Source organism: Cetorhinus maximus, chromosome 16 (genome assembly GCF_964194155.1).
Source record: "Cetorhinus maximus chromosome 16, sCetMax3.hap1.1, whole genome shotgun sequence".
In the NCBI taxonomy this organism is placed as follows: Eukaryota; Metazoa; Chordata; class Chondrichthyes; order Lamniformes; family Cetorhinidae; genus Cetorhinus; species Cetorhinus maximus.
Window position 1 is genome coordinate 92,766,385 of NC_135894.1, and position 26,271 is coordinate 92,792,655.

The 26,271-nt window shown below is 43.9% G+C and overlaps 1 protein-coding gene across 1 annotated transcript in view; it reads left to right on the plus strand.

The window, feature by feature from the left end:
- cyyr1 (cysteine/tyrosine-rich 1) overlaps positions 1–24,407 on the plus strand; it is a 44,075-nt gene extending 19,668 nt beyond the window's left edge. Inside the window, exons 3-4 of the mRNA XM_078560580.1 lie at positions 505–662; positions 24,271–24,407. Coding sequence (XP_078416706.1) covers positions 505–662; positions 24,271–24,407 — 295 coding nt within the window. The remainder of the gene's footprint in view (positions 1–504; positions 663–24,270) is intronic.
- The last annotated feature ends 1,864 nt before the right edge of the window (positions 24,408–26,271 follow it).

Consider the following 26,271-nt stretch of genomic DNA (forward strand, 5'->3'; position numbering starts at 1 on the left):
TTATTCCAGCTAGGAATGCATAGTTCTGCATATATACATTACAGTATTTCAACTTGTACATTGGGTTTTCAGGGCAAGAAATGTCTGAAGGAACCTAACTCCGGCTTTATCATTGATTCCTATGGGATCTTTATGATTCACATCAAGTTATTTTGCTTAAAGTCGCGATTTTCAGGAACGCAACCACAACTTTAAGTGAAGACTTACTGTACTCCTGATACAGTCCCAGCTGATATCAACTAATTTGGCACAAACTAGGAACCAAACCTGAAATCTTCTGGTTCTACATAGTTTAGTACTCACAGTGCATTTTCCCACTCAGCTGTCGACGGAGCTTTTAAATGAATTTTAACAAACTGCCCAAATGAGGAAATCTTTAAAATTGTATAAGAGCCAAAATGCTAACCAATATTTTTGTTGAAGTTGCAACAGTTTGATATTTAGTGGTGCACATGCATTTCCAATTACATCTCCATCTTTCGGTAACTATTCTTTCTTTTACAGAGGCACAGCAATAGCAGGTGTCGTACTTGGGGTTGTCTTTCTCATGGGAGTGGTTGCAGGAATAGCCATTTGTATCTGTATGTGTATCAAAAACAGTGGGAGCACACGTGTGGGCGTGATACAGGCATCTCACATCAATACTGTCAGTCGATTCACTGGTAAGAAACAAAATATCAGCAGGGTTTGGCTTGAACAATAACTTATTGAATCTGAACTCTCGTTTTTATCGATCCAACTTTTTCTGAGTCACTGCCTATCTTTCCAATTATCCATTTCTATATATTGGAGCTCTACTCTATTGTTAACCTCTCTTAATCTATCTTTTTCTTTTTGGAATTTAGTGATTACTAGATAAAAATAAAATAAGTTCATTGAGTTCACCTTCTACCGTCCTGATAGTCACTTGATGCAACAATAATGGAGTTGTTGACTAATCATGGCAATTAATATTTTGTTCCAATTGGAACTGTGTCTTTCACTTAAGGCAAAATGAAGGGGGGGGGGGTCATGTGACCTGTTCTGAAGCCTGCCTGACAGTAAGCCTGGGTGGTTTGATTGTTAGAGGTCAAAGGAGGACTTAGATGGTTTTACTGGGAAGAAGGTGCAAGGTATTTATGCTTGGAACATTGGCAGCAGCCTGCGCATTAACAGTGAAAACTGAGTCTCCAAAGTTCCAGGAAAATGTTGAGAATGTTTGATTATGAACAGTTGTGCTTTACACTGTTCCTTTATCTCTAAGATAAAAGAGAGTGAGAGTCAAGAATAACTAATCAGCCTTTCTACCTGAATGCAAGACTAATGTGTTTCACGTTGCCATGGGGAAGAGTGCAGAGGAAGCCATTTTTGAGATCAGGTTTCAAGTTTTCCTACAAATCAATGAATATTACAGACAGATAGCAGTTTTGTCTGCTCAGTAGAAAGAAAAGACTGCTTGGCTTTGCAAACTACCATAGATGGATATGGGAAGAAGACAGTCTCTCGTGAAAGAGACGCATTCCACAGCCATCTAAGGATTCTGGGAGATTTGGCCTGGTGAGCCCAGAGGGGAAGAATCATTTGGACAGATTTATTGTTGCTAGTGGACTTAGCAGACTCTCTGAAAACTAAGGGAAGCGCTTGGAGATGGTCACTTGAAGTTACTACTTGAGGAAATGGGGATACTTGAACTTATTGGAAGCTGGGAGCAACTGTGGACTGTTTGCTATAAGGACTGTAATTCCATGGAGAGTATGATGTGCAATAAGTATAAAAGTCTACACTGGAGTGCTGCTTTGGGCTGCATTAGAGTGCTTAAGTCAGAGTTTGGTGAGAGAGGGAGTTCGGTGAATGGGCAAGGAGAGATCCTTTCATTTTCTACCTTTTCTCAGTAAGAAGAGTGGTAGCCTTGATAAGTAGGACCTGGTGAGTATTTCTTCTGTCCTTAATATTCTCTACAGTACAGGAAGTAAAAATAAAGTGCGTAATTTATGGGTAAATCATGGCAGGACAGCTTGGCCACGTGGGATGCTCCTCCTGTGTGCAGTAGGAAGTCAGAGGCACTTCCAGTGTCTAGGGCGACCACATGTGCAGGAAGTATCTCCAGCTGCAGCTACTTGAAATTCACACTTTGGAGCTGCAGCTGGAGTCACTGTGGGGAATCAGCCAGGATGAGATCTTCATGGATAACACATACAGTGAGGTGGTCACACCACAGGTAAAGAGTCCATAGGCAGAAAGGAAATGGGAGAGTGCCAGACTGAGTACTAGGTAGGCAGTGCAGGAATCCCTTGGGTCCATCTCCATCTCTAACGGATTTTCCGTTTTGGATACTGCTAGGAGAGATGGATTTTCAGGGAAATGCAGCAAGAGTCAAGTCCTAGGCACTAGGAGTGGCTCAGCTGCACAGGGGGAGAGATAAAAGAGTGGGGGAGCAATAGTGATAGGGGATTTTATCATAAGGGGAACAGATAGACATTTCTGCGGCTGCAGACATGACACCAGGATGGTATGTTACCTCCCTGGTGCCAGGGTCAAGGATATTACTAAGTGGCTGCAGGACATTCTGAAGGGGGAGGGTGACCAGCCAGAGATCATGGTCCATATCAGTACCAGTGACATAGGTAAAAAGAGGGATGAGGTTCTGAAAGCAGAATGTAGGGAGCTAGGAAATAAATTAAAAAGCAGGACCTCAAAGGTAGTAATCCCAGGATTATTGCCAGTATCACATGCTAGCGAGATTAGGAATCAGAGAATAGACCAGATGAATGAATGGAGAGATGGTCTAGGAGGGAGGGATTCAGATTCTTGAGGCATTGGGACCCATTCTGGGGAAGATGGGAGCTGTATAAATTGGACAGGTTGCATCCCAGCAGGACTGGGACCAATATCCTCGCAGAGGTATTTGCTAATACTGTAGGGTGGGTTTAAACTAGATTGGCAGGAGCATGGGAACCTGAGCAGGGAGACACAAGAGAGAGAATCAAAGATAGGGATGAAAGACAGAAAAGTAGAAAGCAAAAGTGGAAGGTAGAGGAAACGAAGGCGACCAGCAAATAGGGCCATAGTACAAAAATGTGTAAAAATGTTTAAAACAACAACTCTAAAGGCACTGTATCTGAATGCACGGAGCACTCGCAACATGGGAAATGAATTAACAGTGCAAATACATGTAAATAGGTACGATATGATTGCGATTATGGAGACATGAGGTGGAATTTTCCATGCCCATCTGGCGTTGGACGTGCTTGTTGGCATGGTTGGACAATATTGCAACAAAGCCGGATGTCAGTTTCACGACGTCATGAAACCAGTTTGCAATCAGTCCACCCAGCCCGTCGATAGCAGGCCACGTTTCCCACCATCGGACATTGGGAACCTAATTCGCTGAATATGCGACCACCAGAAACACATCCTGCAGGTGTGTGCACCGTTTCCAGGAAGCGTCCACAATTCCTACATTCTCAGTCGGTAACAGATCCCTGACATCTTCCAGGGTCCACAGAGGTGGGCAGGGTTGGCTCCTAGGGGACAAGGGCTACCTGCAGAGGATGTGGCTGATGATACCTGTGCGGTGGCTTCAGACTGCAGCAGAGCGAAGGTATAATGAGGCTCATGCTGCAACTCACAACTTGGTGGAGCAAACCATCAGGATGCAGAAAATGAGGTTCCAGTGCCTGGACCGGTCTGATGGAGCCCTGCAATATAGTCCACAGAGGGTGTCATGCATTGTCGTCACCTGCTGCACCCTTTACAACTTGGTGCTGCAACGGGGAGAGGAGCTAGCTGAGGAGGAGATGCAGAAGCTGGAGGTCTCCTCCAATGAGGAGGATGTTGATGATGATGAGGGTGAGGAGGTCCTCAAAGGCGACGATGATGAGGGTGAGGCCCTCGCACTGGCCAGAAAAGGCAGGCGCGCTCAGGAGGCCCTCATAGCTTCTATATTTGAGGAAGATAATGATGACACGCAGTGATGAGACACCATGGATCCTCACGTTGCATCTATGAACGTTTGACTCCATTCTGACTTAAGGCGGTGCACATACCCTCTGTGATCATGCGCCTTTCATTAAGATGCAGTGGAGGCCCAATAGTCACGCGATTGCAGGATGATGATGATGATGATATGCAGTGAGGACACTTCATGAATCTTCACATAGCCTCTGTGAATATCTGACTCTTGTTTGGTCGAGGGCTGTTCGCTTGTGCTCTGTGATCAGGATCATATGGAGAAGCAGCCATGAAACTTTAGAAGCACCTGATCCTATGCCCGTCTTCAGCATCTGACTCCTTCAGGAGCACAACATCACTGGTCACAGATGCTGAAGAAATGGGGGCCAGCCCCACCTTAAAGGTGCTGACAGCACACAGAGAATGACGGAACTCTGTGACCCCTGCCCATGACATCCTGGCAGCAATGACAAGCACAGTCGAGGTGCAGGCATCACTAATATTTCCAGGGAGAGTGAGGCCAGACCATCACTTTGGTCTGAAGGCTCCACAAAGCACAGGGAAGAGGCCCTGCACTGACACACCTGCGTTTATCTTGTGCAGAAAGATTTCACATCTGAGTGACATGAACACTGCTTATCAGAACAACGAGCCATAGGCAGGGAGACCTACTTGGGAGTCTATTTACAATAGTGAATATTATGTACAAGTGATTAACAGCCGTGCCCAGGCTGTGCAACTACATCTTCTTAACTTTCTTAACCCTGCCGCTCCGTTTTGTTGCTTCCGGACATCCACAACAAAGGTGGAGGCAGCCTGCTGACTGCTACGCCTTGTCTGTGTTGACCTTGGTGGGCATCCTCTGGAGGACTGAGACCTGGAGGCCTGCTTTTGAGGTCCTGCTGTGTGGCAGTGGCACCCTCCATGGCCTGTGAAGCAGGAGCTGCGGAGGCCACAGGAAGAGGGGTTTCGGATGAGCCGGACACTCCAGAGTCACCTGGATGGATGGCCCCCTGTGGGGTACACCTGCTGATCCTCCTCCCTATGGATGCCAGCTGGCCCCTGGCTGACTCCTTGAGGAGGAGGGGTAGCTAGAGTGAGATTGGCTGCCCTCCAGCCCTCTCATGTACACACTGTTGGGAACCAACTATGGTGTTGGCGATCGAGTTCAGCCTGCGCAGCAGTGTAGGAGTGACGTCCTCCACCAGGGTCTCCATGGCAGCTGCCATCCTACCAGTGTTGACCTCGGGATCACTTCAGCCTGAAGGCGAACAGACTCCTCCACCTGCATTGCAGTCTGAGGAGTGCACCAGGCTTCGCTTCCTGATATTCCCAAGCTTGCCTTTGCAGCTCCAGCAACTGTGACATGACCAAGTCCAGAGGCTCGTCATATGATTCGGACTCAGCAAATGTCTGGCCTCCAGCAGTCATCCGAGTGCTGGGGAGCTGGGAATTTGCTGCTGCCACCTGTTGTGGATCAGAAAGTGCAATGTGCTCACCAGATTGTGATCCCAAGGCAACTCTAAAGCTAGGTCCCACCGAGGTGTGTGTCTCGCCGCTGGTGGAGGGTGTGGGTGAGCACTGTGACGGGACTTCAAGGAGTGTGCCTTCAGATTTCTCTTCAGAGGTTTCTTCGGGGCTTGATTGGAAGCCCTGGGTCATGCACTCCATCGGCTGTTTAGTAGATGTGGCTGCGAAAGCAAGAAGAGATAATTAATGCATGGCAGTAGTCTTTGAAACAGGACACATCACTCACAGCCTGGTTGTCAGATGGATGTTGCATTGCTAGATCTTCACTTTGTACAGCAGCGCCGACCTCACCATCTGCTCAGGACCAGTCCAGATCCTTGCCAGCCAGCCAGATGGCTCTGTTTCCAAAGTCCATGAGGACCTTGATTTCAGGCATTCGTCCATGAATGTGACCTCTCCCTCTTGTTGTGTGCCAGCTTGTCCTGCATGAATAGAGATGGAGAGAGTGTAATCAGGATGCTTGCCAGGCCAGATGACAAGGATGCCTGGCATGTGTGGCTGGTGAGTGGTCCCATGGAGTGGATGAGGACAATGAAAGTGTGTGTGAGAGAGTGAATGGTGATGTCCCTTGAACTGGCAGTGAGTGAGGGTCCTGTGGATATGTGATGGGTTTGTGAGTGTGTGAGTTGAGAGTGATGAGAAGAGTGACTTACCCTGGCGGAAACGAAGGAGATCATTCGTACTCTGCGACACAGGGTTGCTGTCCTCTTTTGCAGGACATTGGTGCTGACCACCGTTGCCACCACCTCCCAAGTTGGATTTGGTGATGTTGCTGCCATTCTGCAGCCAGAGCCGGGGTCGAGAACATCATGGCGGGCCTCCATGGCATCTAAAAGGCACACGAGGGGTGCATCATTGCACCTGGGGGCTGTAGTCTTTTTGCCTTTTGGGACCATGTCTTCGTGCAGCAGTGCTGGGCTGGAAGCACTGAGAGGTGAGCACGCGGCTGCACTTTAAATATAGTGCCTGGCATGATGAAGTGGCGGTGATGGCATGGCAGGCGAATGAGAGCCCACTCAGCATGGAAACGGCATGTTTCCTGGGAATACATATTTAATGAGGTGGGTTTGGGATGATACAGCGTGAGGAGCCGCCATTGCAGCCGACGGTTAAAACATCGTATTACCCGCCCTCTACCACACTTAGTGCAAATCTGGGACAATGCCGCTCATGGCTACAGGGTGACCAGGGCTGGGAACTGAATATCCAAGAGTAGTCAATATTTAGGAAGGACAGGCAAAAAGGAAAAGAAGGTGGCACAGTGCTGTTCATTGGGGATGAAATCAGTGCAAGAGTGAGAGAGGATATTGGATCAGAAAATCTAGATCTAGAATCAGTGTGGGTGGAGCTAAGAAGCAACAAGGAGCGGAAAACATTAGGGGGAATTGTCCATAGGCCTCCAATCAGTAGTTGTAAGAGAGGGATGGCATTAAACAGGAAATTCGGGATGCATGTAACAAGGGTGCTACAGTAATCATGGGTGATTTTAATCTACATATAGACTGGGCAAACCGAATTAGTGATAATACTGTGGCAGAGGAATTCCTGGAGTTTATGCGAGATGGTTTTTTCAGAACAGTATGTTGAGGAACCGACGAGGGAACAGGCTATCCTAGATTTGGTATTGCGCAATGAATGAGAAGGGGTTAATTAACAATCTTGTTGTGCAGAGTCCTTTAGGGAACGGTGACCATAAAATGGTAAAATTCTTTATTAGGATAGAAAATGAAGTAGCCTGATCTGAAACTAGGGTCCTAAATCAAAACAAAGGAAACTACGAAGGTATGAGGTGTGGTTTGGCTAAGATAGATTGGGGAACTTCATTAAAAGGCATGGCAGCGGATAGGCAATGGCTAATATTTAAAGAAAGAATGTATGCATTGCAACAGTAATACATTCCTTTCTGGTGCAAAAACACAACAGGAAAAGCAGCCCAACCCAAATAAGGATAGTATTAGATCCAAAGAGGAGTCATATAAAGTTGCTAGAAAAAGTTGCAAAGGAGGACCAAGAGATTGATTAAGAGGGGAAAAATATAGTATGAGAGTAAACTTGCAAGGAACATAAAAGCAGACTGTGAAAGCTTCTATAAGTATGTAAAAAGAAAAAGGTTAGTGAAGATAAATGTAGGTCCATTACAGTCCGAAACGGGAGAATATATTATAATAGAGAACAAGGAAATGGCAGAGCAATAAACAACTACTTTAGTTCTGTCTCCATGGAGGAAGACACAAATAACTTCCCAGAAATGCTAGGGAACCAAAGGTCTAGTGAGAAGGAGGAATTGAAGGAAATTAGTATTACCAGAAAAACTGCTGGAGAAATTCATGGGACTGAAAATCAATAAATCCCTAGGGCTTGATAATCTACATCCCAGGATATTAAAGGAGGTGTCCATGGAAATAGTGGATGTGTTGGTTGTCATCGTCCAAAATTCTGTAGATTTTGGAACAGCCCTGGCAGATTGGAGGGTTGCAAATATAACTCACTATTTAAAAAAGGAGAGAGAAAACAGCGAATTACAGACTGGTTAGTCAAACATAAGTAGTAGGGAAAATGCTAGAGTCTATTATAAAGGATGTGATAACTGGACACCTAGAAAATATCAACAAGAATTTATGAAAGGGAAATCATTTTTGACAAACCTACTGGAGTATTTTTTGAGGACGTAACTAGCAGAATAGATAAGGGAAAGCCAGTGGATGTGGTGTATTTGGATTTTCAGAAAGCTTTTGATAAAGTCCCACTTAAGAGGTTAGTGTGTAAAATTAAAGCACATGAGGTTGGGGATAGTATACTGGCATGGATTGAGAATTGGTTAGTGGACAGGAAACAGAGAATAGGAATAGATGGGTCTTTTTCGGAGTGGCAGGCAGTGATCAGTGGGGTACCGCAGGGATCAGTGCTTGGGCCCCAGCTATTCACAATATATATCAATGATTCGGATGAGGGAACCAAATGTAATATTTCCAAGTTTGCTGGTGAAATGAAACTTGGCGGGAATGTGAATAGTTAGGAGACTGTTAAGAGGCTTCAAGGCGATTTAGACAGGTTGAATAAGTGGGCAAATACATGGCAGATGCAATATAATGTGGATAAGTGTGAGGTTATGCACTTCGGTAGGAAAAACAGTATTATTTAAATTGTGATAGACTGGGAAATGTTGATGCACAAATGGACCTGGATGTCCTTGTACACTAGACACTGAAAGGAAACATGCAGGTGCAGCAAGCAGTTAAGAAGGCAAATGGTATGTTGGCCTTCATTTCAAGAGGACTTGAGTACAGGAGGAAGGATGTCTTACTGCAGCTGTACAGGGCTTTGGTAAGACCACACCTGGAGAATTGTGTGCAGTTTTGGTCTCCTTACCTAAGAGAGGATATATTTGCTTTGGAGGGACTGCAGCGAAGGTTCACCAGACATGTTTCCTGGCATGGCAGGATTGTCGTATGAGGAGAGATTGGGTTGACTTGGCCAGTATACACTGGAGTTTAGAAGAATGTGGGGGGATCTCATTGAAACCTATAAAATTCTGACAGGGGTGGAAAGAGTGGATGCAGGGATGATGTTTCCTCCGGCTGGAGATGCTAGAACAAGGGATCTCTGTCTCAGGATATAGAGTAGGTCATTTAGGACTAAGATGAGGAGAAAATTCTTCACTAAGAGGGTGGTAAATCTGTGCAATAGAATCACAGAATCAAGGGTACATGGCATATAGGAAGGACAAGAAGCTAGGAAAACATGGAGGGTTGCTCTGTTAATTAAGGATAATATTGGTACAATAGAGAGAGATATGACCTTAGTTCTGGAGATCAAGATGTAGAATCAGTTTGAACAGAGATGAGAAATAGTAAAGGTAAGAAATCACTTGTGGGAGTGGTTCATAGGCCCTCTAACAGTAATCACACTGCAGGATGGGGTATACAGGATGAAATATTGAGGACTTGTGAGAAAGGTATGCTGATATTCATGAGTGATTTTAATCTACATATAGACTGGACAAATCAGTTTGGCAAAGGTAGCCTGGATGAAGAGTTCATGGAGTATTTTTGGGGTAGTTTCTTAGAGCAGCATGTTTTAGCACCAACCACAGGCTATACTAGATCTGGTAATGTGCAATGAGACACTATTAATTAAAGACCTCATAGCAAAGGTGCCCCTGGGTAACAGTGATCACAATATGATTGAATTTCACATTCAGTTTGAGGGAGAAAGGAGTGGATCTAAGACTAGTGTTTTAAACTTGATTAAGGGCAATTATGAGGGCATGAATACAGAGCTGGCTTAAGTGAACTGGGATATTAGCTTAAGGGATAGGTCAGTAGAGATGCTGTGGCAGACATTTAAGAAGATATTTCAGAATACCCAAAAAAGATACATTCCAGTAAGAAAGAAAGACTCTAAGGGAAGGACACACCATCCGTGCCTAACTAAAGAAGTTAAAGATAATATCAAATTGAAACAAAAAGTGCATAATTCCGCAAAGATGGGTGGCAGATCAGGAGATTGGATAGAATATAAAGAACAGCAAAGGATGACTAAAAGATTAACAAGGAGGGAGAAATTAGAGTATGAGAGAAAGCTAACTAGAAATATAAAATGAGATAGTAAGAGTTTCTATAGGTATTTAAAAAGGAAAAGAGTAAATTAAGTGAGCATTGGTCCTCTAGAGAGTGAGAATGGGAATTAATAACGGAAAGTAAGGAATTAGTGGATGAATTGGGCAGATATTTTGTGTTTGCCTTCACGGTAGAGGATATAAATAACATTCCAGAAATAATTATGAATCAGGAGGTGAAAGGGAGGGAGGAACTTAAAACAATTATAATCACCAGGGAAAGGATACTGAGAAAATTATTAGAACTAAAAGCTGGCAAGTCCCCAGGTCCTGATGGACTTCAGCCTAAGGTCTTAAAATAAGTAGCTGCTGAGATAGTAGATGCATTGGTTTTAATTTTCCAAAATTCTCTAGATTATGGAAAGGTCCCATCAGATTGGAAAATAGCGAATGTGACTCCTCTATTCAAGGAAGGAGAAGGAAAGGAGGAAACTGCAGGCCAGTTAGTTTAACATCTGTCGCAGGGAAATGACTGGAATCTATTATTAAGGAGGTGATAGCAGGGCACCTGGAAAATCTCCATGCAATCAAGCAGTTTGTGAAAGGGAAATCATGTTTGATTAATTTATTAGAGTTCTTTGAGGAAGTAACAAGCAAAGTGAATTAAGGAGAGCCTGTGGACGTGTTGTACTTAGATTCCCAGAAGGCATTTGACTAGGTGCCACATCAAAGGTCACTATGCCAAATAAGAGTTCTTGATGTCGGGATAGAATGGATAGAATCACAGAATCTTTACAGTGCAGAAGGAGGCCATTCAGGTCTGCACTGGCTCACTGAAAGAGCATTCTACCTAATCCCACTCCCCTGCCTTATACCTGTAACCTTGCACATTATTTCTTTTCAGATAGTAATCCAATTCCCTTTTGAATACCTCGATTGAACCTGCCTCCACCACCCTTTCAGGAAGTTTGTTCCAGACTCCAACCACCCTCTGAGTGAAAACATTTTTCCTCACATCACTTCTACTCCTTTTGCCTATTATTTTGAATCTGTGCTCTCTAGTTCTTGATGTATTCTTGAGTGGGAACAGTTTATCACTATTTACCCCGTCCATACCCCCAGGATCTTGAATATCTCTACCAAGTTTCCTCTCAGCCTTCTTTTTTCCAAGGAAAACAGACCCAAGCTCTCCAATCTATTCTCATAGCTGCAGTTGTTTATCCCTGGAATCATTCTTGTGAATCTCCTCTGTACTCTCTCCAATGCCTTCACATCCTTCCTCAAGTATGGTGCCCACAACTGGATGCAGTACTCCAGACGAGGCCTAACTAGTGTCTTATACAAGTTTAACATGACCTCCTTACTCTTGTACTCAATGGTCCTATTAATAAAACCTAGGATACCATATGCTTTATTAACTGCTCTCTCAACATGCCCTGTAACCTTCAATGACTTATGTACGTATACACCTCCTTTGCAGTTTCTCCCTTATTTTATACTGTCTCTCCACATTCTTCCTGCCAAAATGAATCACATCACACTTTTCCACATTGAACTTCATCTGCCATTTGTCTGCCGATCTATTAATATGTCTATGTCCTTTTGAAGGTCAAGACTATCCTCATCACAGTTGACAATGCTTCCAATCTTCGTATCATCTGCAAATTTTGCATGCCACAGTCTAGGTCATTAATATAAATCAAGAAAAGCAAGGGTCTGAACACTGAACCCTGGGGAACTCCACTACAGACCTTCCTCCAATCTGAAAAACAACCATTTATTACTACTCTCTGTTTTCTGTCACTCAGCCAATTTCTTATCCAAGTGCCTACTTTCGCTTTTATTCCATGAGCTAGAATTTTGCTCACAAGTCTACTGTATGGCACTGTATCAAATGCCTTTTGAAAGTCCAAATACACCACATCAACAGCATTGCCCTTAGCAACCTTCTCTGTTACCTCCTCAAAAAACTCTAGCAAGTTAGTTAAACATGATTTTCCTTTAATGAATCCATGCTGGCTTTCCTTAATTATCCCACACCTATCTAAGTGACTATTGATTTTGTCCCGAACTGTAGTTTCCAGAAGTTTCCCTACCACTGAAGGCACACTGCCGGCATTATCCTTGTACCCCTTTTTGAACAAGGGTGTACCAGTCACAATTCTCCAGTCTTCCAGCACTACCCACGTGTCTAAAGAACACTGGAAGATTATCACCAGTGCCTCTGAAATTTCCACTTTCACCTCCCTCAGTATCCTTGGATGCATCTCATCCAGTCCTGGTACCTCATCAATTTTAAGTAAAGATAGCCTTTCTAATACCTCCTCCTTCTCAATTATAAATTCCTCGAGTGTACCAGTTACCTCCTCTCTCACCTTGACCTGGGTAGCATCCTCTTCCTTTGTGAAGACAGATGCAAAGTACTCATTTAATACCTCCGCTACTTCTCCTGCCTTCACATGCAAGTCTCCTCTTTTATCCCTAATTGGCCCTACCCTTTCTTTTACCACCCTTTTATCATTTACACTTATAGAAGACCTTGGGATTCCCTCTTATGTTAGCTGCTAGCCTCTTTCCATTCTCCCTCCTTGTTTTTCTGATTAGTTTTTTCACTTTTGCTCTGATCCTTCTATATTCAGCCTGATTCTCCATTGTATTTTCTACCTGACATCTGTCAAAAGCGTACTTCTTCCTTTTCATCTTCATCTCTATTTCTCTCATCATCCAGGGTGTTCTAGATTTATTTGTCCTACCTTTCCCCTTCAAGGGAATACACATTGACATTGCTTGCAATAGTATCTCTTTGAGGGTAGCCCATTGTTCAGCCACCGTCTTTTCCGCCAACATTTGATTCCAACTCACCCGACTCAGATGCATTCTCATCCCATCGAAGTTGGCTTTCCCCAATTAATTATCCCTGCTCTGGATTGCTCCTTATCCTTCTCCATGGTCAACCTAAACCTTATGATAAAATGGTCACTGTCCGCTAAATGCTCTCCCACTGTTATTTGATCTGCTTGTGCTAGCTCATTCCCCAGAACCAGGTCCAACAGTGCCTGCCCTCTCATTAGACCAAAAATATACTGCTGCAGAAAATTATCTTGAATACATTCCAGAAACTCCCACCCTCTTGTCCCTTTGCACTATTCCTATCCCAGTCTATATTTGGATAATTGAAGTCCCTCATTACAATTGTTCTATAATTCTGGCACCTCCCTGTAATTTCTTTGCAAATTTGTTTCTCTACATTCCTTCCGCTAGTTGATGGTCCATATACTGCACCAATCAATGTTTTTGTACCTTCTTCATTCCTTACCTCTAACCAGAGAGATTCCATCCTTAACCCTTCTGGAACATCCTCTCTTTCCAGAGCTGTAATACCATCCTTAATCAATACAGCTACTCTACACACCACCACACCGCAAACCCCCCACCCCCCCGCCCCCCCCACCTTTCTTCCTTTCCTGTCTCTCCTAAATACATTGTACCCAGAAATATTTAATGCCCAATCCTGCCCTTCTTTGAGCCAGGTTTCTGTTATAGCAATGATATCATAGTTCCATTTGTCAACCTGTGCCTGTGGTTCACCAATCTTATTAGCCACACTCTGTATGTTATCATACATGCACATAAATCCTGATTTAGGTGTTTTAACTTTCCCCCTTGCTCTGCCCCCATCTAATGACTTACTATAGCCTACTCTAGTTCTATCAAACTCTCCAAGTATTCTATTGACCTTGATACTACTCTCTGATCTATCCTCCTTATCAGTTAATACTTCTCTACTTCCCACTGCCAGTTTTTTTTTTCTCTTCTGTGAATTTCCCCTCAAGTTCACATCTCCCTGCCAATCTAATTTAAACCCTCCCCAACAACACTAGCAAACCTCCCCGCGAGAACATTAGTCCCAGTCCTGTTAAGGTGTAACCCGTGCTTCTTGTTTAGGTCCCACCTGCCCCAGAACTGGTCCCAATGCCTCAGAAATCTAAAGCCCTCCCTCTTACTCCATTTCTCCAGACATGTATTGAACTGCTCAATCTTCCTATTCTTATGCTCACTAGCACATGGCACTGGGAGTAATCCTGAGATTACTGCTTTCAAGACCTCGTCCCTTTTCCTGCCTATGTCATTGGTCCCAATATGGACCAAGAGCACTGGCTGCTCGCCCTCCCCCAAAAGAATGTCCAGCAGCCGCTCCTTGAAATCCCTGATCCTGGCAAAAGAGAGGTAACATATCATCCTGGAGTCGCATCTACGGCCGCAGAAACGCCTGTCTGCTCCTCTAACTATGGAATCCCCTACCACTATGCATTTCCACTCTTCTACCTCCCCTCTTGTGCAGCTGAGCCACCCGTGGTGCAACAAACTTGGTCCTTGCTGCAGTCCTCTGAGGAACTATCTCGCTCACCAGTATCCAAAATGGAAAAGCGGTTAGAGAGTAAGATAGCCTCGGGAGATTCCTGCATTACCTGCCTGTTTCTCTTAGATACTCTGTCGGTTAGCCATTCCCTCCCTGCCTGTGTATTTCTTAGCTGTGATTTGACCACCTCTCTAAAGATGCTATTGACATAATCCTCAGCCTTGTAGATGCACCACAGTGACTCTAGCCGCTGCTCAAGTCCTGCAACCCGGACATCAAGTTTCTGCAGCTGGTGACACTTCCTGTAGATATAGTCATTGAGGGCACTTTGTGCCTGCATGACTTCCCACATCCCACATGATGTACATTCCACATGGCTGAGCTGCACTTAAACTTAATATAAAGTGTTTACTCACCTGTCACTTACCAGTCGTTGTCCCTGCCCCCTCTTTATGAAGTCTCACTGCTCTCTCCCTCTCGCGCTCTTTATGAAGTCTCACTGCTCTCCTTTCTCGCGTTCTTTATGAAGTCTCGCTGCTCTCTCCCTCTCATGCCTCTTTCTGAAGTCTCGCTCTTTTTTAAAATGAAGTCTCCTCGCTCTCCGTGCTCTTTTCAAAATGAAGCCTCCTCGCTCTCCGCACTCTTTTTTAAAATGAAGTCTCCTCGCTCTTCATGCTCTTTTTAAAATTAACTCTCCCCACTCTCCATGCTCCTTTTAAAATGAAGTCTCCCCGCTCTCCACGCTCCTTTTAAAATGAAGTCTTCTCGTTCTCTGTGCTCTTTTTAGAATTAAGTCTCCTCACTCTCCGCGTTCTTTTTTAAAATGAAGTCTTCCTGCTCTCCGTGCTTTTTTTTTGAAAATGAGGTTCCAGTGCCTCAACAAGTCTGGTGGAGCACTGCACTACAGACCACTAAGGGTGTTATGCATCTTCATCGCTTGATGCACGCTGCACAACCAAAGGGGAGAGGACCTGGCTGAGGAAGAGATGGAAGAGCTGCATCCCTCCTACGATGAGGAGGACATCGAAGGGGATGATGATGATGTGAGCATGCCAGCAATGAGGCCATCGCACTGGCCAGACAAGGCAGGTGCACTCGGGAGCTCACATAGCCGCAAGATTCTTGGAGGATTATTATGAAATGCAGCAAGGATAGTCCTGACATCCTCACCTTGCATCTGTGAACGCTTGACTCCTGTGTGGCTGATGGCAGTGCGCATACCCTCAGTGCTCAGGTTCATGACATGGAGACACAGTTGAGGCCCTAAGAGTCGCAAGATTCCAGGAAGATGATGATGACATGCAGTGAGGACACTCCATGGATCTTCACATAGCTTCTGTGAATGTCTGACTCCTGTCTGGCTGAGGGCAGCTCACTTGCGCTCTATGATCAGGGTCATGGAGACATAACCGTGAAACTTTAAATGCACCAGATCCTTTGTCAGCCTTCAGCACCTGTCCCCTTCAAGAGCACACCATCACTGGTTACAGATGCTGAAGAGATGTGGGGCCAGCCCCACCTCAAAGGTGCTGACAGAGAATGCACAAAGAGAATGACAGAACTCTGTGACACCCGCCCACGACATTCTGGCAACAATGACAAGCACCTTCGAGGTGAAAGCATTACTAATGTGTCCATTGAGTGCGAAGCTGGACCATCACTTTGGTCTGAAGGTTACACACTGCACAGGGAAGAGGTCTGGACTGAGACACCTGCTTTTATCTTGTGCAGAATCAAGGTTTCACATCTGAGTGACACGAACACTGCTCATCAGAACAAGGAGCCATAGGCAAGGAGGCATTCTTGGGAGTTTATTTACAATAGTGAACATTACATACAAGTGCTTAACACCTGTGTCCAGGCTGTGCAACTGTGGCTCAGTTCATAGCACCCTCGCCTTTGAATCAGAAGGTTGTGGGTTCATGTCCCACTCCCGGAAACCAAGAACTGTGAATGTACTCGAAAGAGTTACAATCTGTGACTGTTGATAACTCGAAAGAGTTACACCTTTTCAACCTTCCTAACTCTGCCGCTACGTCTTGGTGCTCCACCGACATCCATAGCGAGGTGGAGGCAGCCTGCTGACAGCTATGCCCTGTCTGTGATAGCCTTGGCGGGCATCCTCTGGAGGGCCAAGACCCAGAGGGCCCTGGCCTGCTTTTGGGGTCCTGCTGTGTGGCAGTGGCACCCTCCTCAGCCTGTGGAGCAGGCTGTGAATAGAGGATTCAAAAGGGAATTGGACTGTTAATTGAAAGGGAACAATGTGCAGGGTTACGGGGAGAAGCCAGGAAATTGGCACTAGGTGAATTGCTCATCTGGAGAGCTGGTGCAGACACAATGGGCCAAATGCCTCCTTCTGCACTGTAACAATTCTGTGAATCTGTGATACTCATGGCCTTAACTCCACTGTACTGCCTGTCCCCACAACCCTTGACTCCTTGTAGATCAAAAATCGGTTTAACTTAGCCTTGAATATATTCAATGACTCAGCCAGAACATCTTCATCATAAGTGGAGATATTTGCATAATGTTCAGCACCATTCACAACTCCTCAGATACTGAAGCAGTCTGTGTCCATATGCAGCCAGACCTGGACAAATTTCAGTCTTGGGCTTGTGTTTTTTTTCCATTCATGGGATGTGGGCATTTCTGGCTAGCATTTATTGCTCATCCCTAATTACCCTTGTTCAGAGGGCATTTAAGAATCAACCATTGTTGTGGGTCTGGAGTCACATGTAGGCCAGACCAAGTAAAGGACATTAGTGAACCAAATGGGTTTTTACAACAATCGGCAATGGTTTCATGGTCATCATTAGACTTTTAATTCCAGATTTTTATTGAATTCAAATTTCACCATCTGCCATGGTGGGATTTGAACCTGGGTTCTCAGAGCACCCTGGGTCTCTGGCATACTAGTCCAGGGACAATACCACTATGCCACCACCTCCCCAGGGCTGGAAAATAGCAGATAATATTCATGCCACACAAGTGCAAGGCAATGACCATCTCCAACAAGAGAGAATCTAACCATCTTCCCTTGACATTCAATGGCATTACCATTGTTGAAAACCCCACTATCAACATCCTGGAGATTACCATTGACCAGAAACCGAACTGAACCAGCCATATAGATACTGTGGCTACAAGAGCAGGTCAGAAGCTGGGAATTTTGCAGAGAGTAACTCACCTCCCAACTGCCCTAAGCCTGTCCACCATCTGCAAGGCACAAGTCAGGAATGTGATAGAATACTCTCTCCACTTGCCTGGGTGAGTGCAGCTCTAACAGCACTCAAGAAGCTCAACACCATCCAGGACAAAGCAGCCCATAGATTGGTACCCCACCGACCACCTTAATTCCCTCAACTACCGTCGCACAGTGGCAGCATTGTGTACCATCTATAAGATGCACTTCAGCAACTCACCAAGGCTCTTTCAACAGCATCTTCCAAACCCATGATCACTGTCACCTGGCAGGATAAGGGCAGCAGATGCATGGGAACACCACCACCTGCAAGTTCCCCTCCAAGCCACACCACCCTTACTTGGAACTGTATTGCCATTCCTTCACTGTCACTAGGGCAAAATCCTGGAACTTCCTAACAGCACTGTGGATGTACCTACACCAGATGGACTGCACCAGTTCAAGAAGGCAGCTCACCGTCACCTTCACAAGGGCAATTAGGGATGGACAATAAATGCTGGCTTAGCCAGCAATGCCCACGTCCCATGAACAAATAAATTTAAAAAAGGGAATTTCAAAGACAAACGACCTTCTAAAAGATGAAATTGCTCCTCATCTCTGTCTTAAATGGAAGGCCCCTTATTTTGAAACTGTGCCTCCTAGTTCTAGATTCCCCCACAAGGGAAAACATGCTCTCAGCATTTACCCTGTGAAGCCCCCTCAGAATCATAACTGTTTCCATGAGATCACCTCTCATTCTTCTAAACTCCAATGAGAATAGGCCCAAGTTGCTCAATCTTTCCTCATAAGACAACCCCTTCATCCCAGGAATCAGCCTAGTGAACCTCTCTGAACTGTTTCCAATGCAAGCATATCTCGCCTTAAGTAAGCAAACCAAAACTCTAGGTATGGTTTCAAAAATGTCCTGTGAAGTTGTAATAAGGCTTCCCTACTTTCAATCCATACCCCTTGCAATAAACGCCAACATTCCATTTTCCTTTCATTTGCTGCACCTGCATGCTAACTTTTTGTGACTCATATACAAGGACAACCAGATCCCACTGTACTGCAGTCTCTCTCCATTTAAATAATATTCTGCTTTTCTATTCTTCCTGCCAAAGTGGACAGCCTTACATTTTCCCACACTATATTCCATCTGCCAAATTTTTGCCCACTCACTTAACCTATCTATATCCCTTTGTAGACTCTTTGTATCCCCCCTCATGATTTGCTTTCCTACCTAGCTGTGTATCATCATTGAATTTGGCTACAATACAGGTGGTTCTTGTTGCCACTCTGTTGTAATTTTATATCTCTCAGAACAATATAAAGATGATACTCATTTTTGTGTGTGTAACAGGTTTTATTTACAGTCCTATAAAATGTCTACTCCATGCTTCCGCCATGGCTTCCAGCAATTTCCATAGTTTGTTTACCTTTCTTTAAGTCCACACCCAGGCTTAACGAATCAAGCATATTGAGCATAGATCAGTCAATAGACATACATAATAAAACACAGAACAATTGAACCATTGAACACTACACCAAGGACATCCTGAGGATTTGCTTCCTAATTTAAGGGATGAAGAACTATCATATAGTGGGGACACTTTCCTTTGATGGCAGAAGCACAGGTGGCATTATGAGAACAAGAACAAACATGGCTTTTGATGAGCGTCTAAGTAACAATTCTGTAAGACCTTCATTGCCTTGTGTCATCTGGATAAATATGAAACTGTGATTAAGGGGCACGCAAGGAGGCAGGTGACTATGCCGGAGTGAAACAGAGACTGAGTGTGTAGCGAATTAGGTTCACGTGGGAACTTGGTGCACAGGGGGAAAAAGGTGTGGCATACATAGGAATTATTCTAAATTAATTAAGTGAGTAATTAAATTAAGTTAACTAAATAACATAAGGATCAATGGCAGGACATGTGTTATGTTGCAGCTGTGGAATGTGGGAGCTTTTGGATGTCATGACAAACATGTCTACAGAAAGTGTAAGCAGCAGGATCAGGATTATTGATCTGGAAGCTGAACTGCAGACACTGCGCAACATAAGGGAGGGGAAGAAATACCTGGATATTTTGTTCCAGAAGACGGTCACACCTCTTAGAATAGGGTCATCTGTTTTGGTTAGCAGAGAGGGACAGGAGGGTGTGACTGTCAGTGAGGCAAGTAATTGGACCGAGCAGACAGTAGTGGAGGAGCCTCAGACTTTGCAATTGTCATTCAGGTTTGAAGTGCTCACAGCCTGTGTGGACGAAAACGAGGTCTGCAAGGTGGATGAGCAGGCTGGCCTTGGCACCATGATACTGGAAGCCGTTTAAGCGGGAGGAACAAACAGGAATATAGTGGTAGTAGGGGACAGTATAGTGAGGGGGTTTGACGCTGTTCTCTGCGGCAAAGAGCGAGAGTCCAGAAGGCTATGTTGATTGCCCAGTGCCAGTGTTCAGGATATCTGCTCAAGGCTAGAGAGGAACTTGCACTGAGAAGGGGAGGATCTAGTCATCGTGGTCCATGTAGGTACCAACGACATAGCCAGGACAAGGAACGAGGTCCTGCACAGTCAGTATGAGAAGCTAGGTACCAAATTAAGAAGCAGAACCTCAAAGGTAATAATCTCTGGATTATTACCTGAGCCATGTGCAAATTGGCATAGGGCAAATAAGATCGGAGAGATGAATGCGTGGCTCAAAGATTGGTGTGAGAGAAATGGGTTCTGGTTTGTGGGGCACTGGCATCAGTACTGGGGAGGCTGGGGTCTGGACCATTGGAATGGTCCACTCCTGAACCGTGCTGGGACGAGTGTTCTTATGAATTGCATAACTAGGGAAGTAGAGAGGGCTTTAAACTAAACAAGGGGGGTGAGGGTTTAAGCTTGGGTGGATGTGGTAAATCAAGGGGCATATTCAAAGCAGGAGACCATAATAGTAGTATGGGAAATGAGGATCATAGAATAGCAGAAAAGGACAGGTAGATAAAACCTAAGAATACACCAATAATCAAGACTAGAGGTTACAAAGATAACAAAAAGACAAAACTAAAGTCTCTGTATCTGAACACACATAGCATTCATAACAAAGTAAATGAATTGATAGCGCACATTGAAGTAAATAAATATGATCTGATAGCCATTACAGAGTCGTGGCCACAAGATGACACGGATTGGGTCCTGAACATTGAGGAGTATATGATATTCAAGAAGAGCAGGAAGATAGATAAAGGTGGAGGGATAGCACTGTTGATCAAGGATGACATTGATGCAATAGTTATAGATGACCTTGGTTGAGGAAATCAGGGTGTAGAATCAGTTTGAGTGGAGATGAGGAATAGTAGGGGAAAGAAGTCACTGGTAGGAGTGGTCTACAGGCCCCCTAACAGTAACCACAATGAGAAATATTGGGTGCTTGTGGTAAAGGGACAGCAATAATCATGGGTGATTTTAGTCTACATATAAACTGGAAAAATCAGACTGGCAATTTTAGGCTAGATGAGCAGTTCATAGAATGCTTTTGAGATAGTTTTTTTAGAGCAGCATGTTCTGGAACCAACCAGAGAGCAGGATCTTGTGCAATGTGACAGGATTAATTAATGACCTCAGAGTGAAGGCAGTCCTAGGTAGCAGTGACCATAATATAATTGAATTTTATATCTAGTTTGAAAGGGAGAAGAATGGGGCTAAGACTAGCATTTTAAACTTAAATAAGGCAACTCCGTGGGCATGAAAGCTGAGCTAGCTGAAGTGAATGGGGATATTAGGCTAGGGGATAAATCAAGAGAGTGGTACCCAGAATTTTTCTTTATAGTACGAATATACTTATTCTAAGGGGAGGACCCACCATCCGTGATTAACTAAATAAGTTAAGAAAAGCATCAAACTTAAGGAAAAAGCATATAACTGTGCAAAGATGAGTAGCAGGTCAGATGATTGGTCAGAATATAAAGAACGGCAGAGAATGACTAAAAGGTTAATCAAGAGAAAGAAATTAAAGTATGAGAGGAAGCTAGCTAGAAATGTAAAAATGGATAGCAAGAGTTTCTACAGGTATTTGAAAAGAAAAAGGGTAAGTAAATTGAGTGTTGGTCCTCCGGAGAGTGACAAGGAGGAGTTAATGGTAGATAATAAGGAAATAGCGGATGAAACCATAGAGGATACAAAAATATTCCAGTAATAGCTGTAAATCAGGAGGTGGAAGGAAGAGGGGAACTTGGTGAAATTACAATCACTAAGGAAACGGTACTGAGCGCACTGATGGAGCTGTGGGCTGACAAGTTTCCAGGTCCTGATGGACTTCATCCTAGGGTCTTAAAAGAGGTGGCTAATAAGATAGTAGATGCATTGGTGTTAATTTTCCAAAATTCATTAGATTCTGGGAAGGTTCCATCAGACTGGAAAGTAGCAAATATAACCCCTCTATTCAAGAAGGTAGGGAGGCAGATAACTGGAAACTATAGGCCAATTATCTTGGCCTCCGTTGTGGGAAAGGAGTTAGAATTAATCATTAAGGGGGTTATAGCTGGGCACTTGGAGAATCTCAAGGTAATTGGGAAGAGTCAGCATGGTTTTGTGACAGGGAAATCATGTTTAACCAATTTATTGGAGTTCTTTGAAGGACTAACACGAGCTGTGGATAAAGGGGAGCCTGTAGACATGCTGTACTTGGATTTCCAGAAGGCATTTGATAAGGTTCCATTGCAAAGGTTATTGTGGAAAATAAAACTAATGGTGTAGCGGGTAACATATTAGCATGGATAGAAGATTGGCTGGCTGGCAGAAAACAGAGAGCATGCATAAATGGGTCTTTTTCTGATTGGCAGGAGGTGTGATGAGTGGAGACCTGCAGGAGCATGTGTTGGGACCTCAACTTTTTACAATTTATATCAATGGCTTAGATGAGGGCAGTGAAGGCATGGTAGCTAAATTTGCAGATGACACATGATAGGTAGGAAAGTATGTTGTAAGAGGACATAAGGAGGTTGCAGACAGATATAGATAGGTTGAGTGAGTGGGCAAAAATCTAGCAGATGGAGTATAATGTAGGAAAATGTGAAGTTGTTCACTTGACAGGAAAAATAAAAAAGCAGAACATAACTTAAACAGAGAACTGCTGCAGAATTCCGAGGTGCAGAGGGATCTAGGTGTTCTAGTGCATGAGTCACAAGAGGTTAGTATGCAGTTACAGCAAATAATTAAGAAAGCTAATGGAATGCTTTCCTTTGTTACGAGAGGGATTGAACATTAAAGTAAGGATGTTATGCTTCAGTTATACAGGGCATTGGTGAGACCACATCTCGAATATTGTGTGCAGTTTTGGTCTCCTTATTTAAGGGAGGATGCAAATGCATTGGAGATGGTTCAGAGGAGGTTTACTAGGTTGATACCTGGAATGAGCGAGTTGTCTTATGAGGGAAAGTTAGACAGACTGGGCTTGTTTCCACTGGAGTTAATAAGAGTGAGGGGTGGCTTGATTGATTTAAATAAAATCATGAACGGTATTGACAAGGTGGACATGGAAAGGATGTTTCCTCTGGTGGAGTTCAGAACTCGGGGGCATTGTTTGAAAATTAGGGGTTGACTTCTTAGGACAGAGTTGAGGAGAAATTTTTTTCTCTCAGAGGGTTCTGCGACTTTGGAACTCTCTGCCTCCGAAGGCGGTCATTGAATAATTTTTAAGGCAGAGGTAGATAGATTCTTGTTAGACAAGGGAATCAAAGGTTATATGGGGTAGATGGGACTGTGGCATTCAAAACACAAACAGATCAGCCATGATCTTATTGAATGGCGGAGCAGGCTCGAGGGGCTGAATGGCCTACTTCTGCTCCTATTTAGTATGTTCGTAACAAAAAATTCTCTCACATCAGGAATGCAAGAAGAATTGTGTCCTAGTTACTCAATTATAGTGGGATATAATTTTACTGGTTATCACTGGGAAGGTAAAATAAAATGTTAAGGGCAGAATTTTACGTCCCCCGGGCAGGCGCGCACCCAACCTGATCGGGCATAAAATAGCGTGTGATGACATCAGGCGATTAAAGGCCATTAAAGTATTAATTAAGAGAGATTTTTCGCTGCCTGTCTAACTTTATGGTTGGTGGGCAAGCAAATCGGCCAGGCGGCCTTTGCATTTTTGAGGAAGCCTCATCCACAGGAGGGATGAGGGTTCTGCCATTAATTTAAAAAGAATAAAAATGTTTTGAAATGATTTTTATGATGTATATGTTCATGTGAGTGAGTCCTATTTGGGGGCATTTTTCTCAAAATTTCCAAATCTTTATTTTTGATTTTAAAATTCCACAGCTCCCTGAGGCAGCTCTCTGCCTTCAGGGAGCTTTCACTGCACGCACCCCCACACCTGCGTAGACTTTAGCACTCGCCCTCCTCCCCAGCAGCACTGAGCCTTTCAGCATGCTTTTCATGCTGGCTAGCCGTTAATTGGCTAGCCGGCGTGAAATCACGGTCGAGGGCTGATCGCAGACGGCAGACCGTTTCCCGGCCGCTCCCGGGCCCACCCACCACGCCCACCTGATGACCCAAAAATCCTGCCCTATGTGTGTGAATGTGTGCTATCTAATGACTTAATGTAATTTTTATTTGCTATAAACAATGTTTGAGAGTAGACTAATTTTATTTATCTAATGTTCCTGTCAACTCTGTAAATTTTGATGGCTGTCTCTTCAGTTCATTTATTTCTCAATTTTTCTTTTCAGTCTCTCCTCCTCCACCTTACAGCTACGACTATGAGATGGATTATCCTGCGGATCTCCCCCCACCTTACACTCCCACGCCTCAAGCTTCCCTGCAGTACACACCACCCCCACCTTATCCGGGCTGCTCAAGAAAATAAATTCTCACTTGACGTTACTAAGCACAACGTTGGAAGCTGATTGTAACTACATCACTCTCATAATAAATGAGAGTGGGCTGTGCCCAAGGCTGCAAAAGAAAAACACCATTGTCCCTCTGATTTATTCGATCGCTGTGCCCAGACAATAATTGCCTCCTCAGCTCTTTAGGCAATTTTCTTTCCTGCAATGCTATGGACTAGAAAGATTGGAATTTTTTAGCTAAGTTATTAGAATTAATGCTGCAGTCACATGCCATAGTAAATTATGAATCTACTGATTTCTCCAACAACATCCAGGTTTTGAACTGGCAGATCCCAACCTCCATAATGGATAGTAACTATTGAGGATCAGTATGTGAAACAAAATGAAGTGACTCGTTTCTGCAAACGTCAAAGGTGAACAGGCAGTTGGACTTAAATAAAAAATACTGATATTTATAAAAGGTATTGAGTAAATGGATTTACTTTTTTTTACACGTTTTTATTGTTTCTATCAACAAAGCTGTGAGGAAAAATCGCAAAATATTATGGAAAATAACAACAGAGCCTGTGTATAGAAGAACATAAATATGAGCACAAGCTAACAACTGGATCTGTGTATATAGAAACATATTATCAAATAGGGCCTGTTTACAGAGAAACAAAAGTATTATGCCAGGATAGTAACAAAGCCTGTGCAGATAGAAACATGAATAATATCCCATGATACTTTGGAGTCCACACATAGAGAACTACAATTAATCCAGACTGGGTACTGTGCACAAAGTACAAATGTCCTCTATGGAGAAACATGAATATTAAGGATTGTCAATTGCAATAGCTTCTCTTCCTGCTCCTACACAGTTACCTTCGGGGGTGTCCTTGGACCCCTCTTATTTATTATCTACATATTTTCCCTCAGCAACATCATCACATGTATGCTGGTAACACCCAGTTCTACCTCACTCCCAACTCTCTCAATTCCTCCACTGTTCCTAAATTATCCGGCATCCAGTACTGGGTGAGCAGAAATTTCCTCCAATTAAATACTGGGAAGACCAAAGCATTGTCTTTGATGCCCACTACAAATTCCATTCTATGGCCACTGACTTCATCCCTGTCTTTAGCAATTGTCTGAAGCTGAACCAGTCTGTTCACAACATTGATATATTTGATCCAAGATGAGCTTCTGACCATATACCCATGCCGGCACTAAACCTGCCTATTTCTACCTCTGTAATATCACTCAACTCCATCCCTGCCTCAGCACCTCTTCTGCTGAAATCCTCATCCATGCTTTTGTTACCTCCAGGCTTGATTATTCTTACACACTTTTAATCAGCCTCCCACAGTCTTCTCTCCATACACTTGAGGTCATCCAAAACTCTGCTGTCTGCATCCTTACTTACACCAAGTTCCATTCACCCATCATTCCTGTGCTTGTTGGCATACTGGTTAAGCCAGGTTAACTCCTCGATTTAAAATCCTCATCCTTGTTTTCAAATGCCTCAATGGCCTTCTTTGTCCTTCCTATCTCTGTAATCTCCTTCAGCCTCATTAACCCTCTGAGATACATGTGCTCTTGTACTTCTGGCCTCTTGAACATCCACAGTTTTAATTGCTCCACCACTGGTGGCGGCGTCTTCAGCTGCTTAGGCTCTAGAATTCTCTCCCTACACCTCTCTACCCCTCTTTCCTCCTTTAAGATGCTCATTCAAAGCTACCACTTTCATCAAGCGTTTGGTCATCTACCCCATGCAGTTTGGTGTCAAATTTTACATATAAGGTTTCTATAATGCAGCTTGGGCCTTTTAATGCATTAATGTGGCTGTATAAATACAAGTTGTAGTTGTAATTGTCACTAACTTTTGTGATTACACTAATG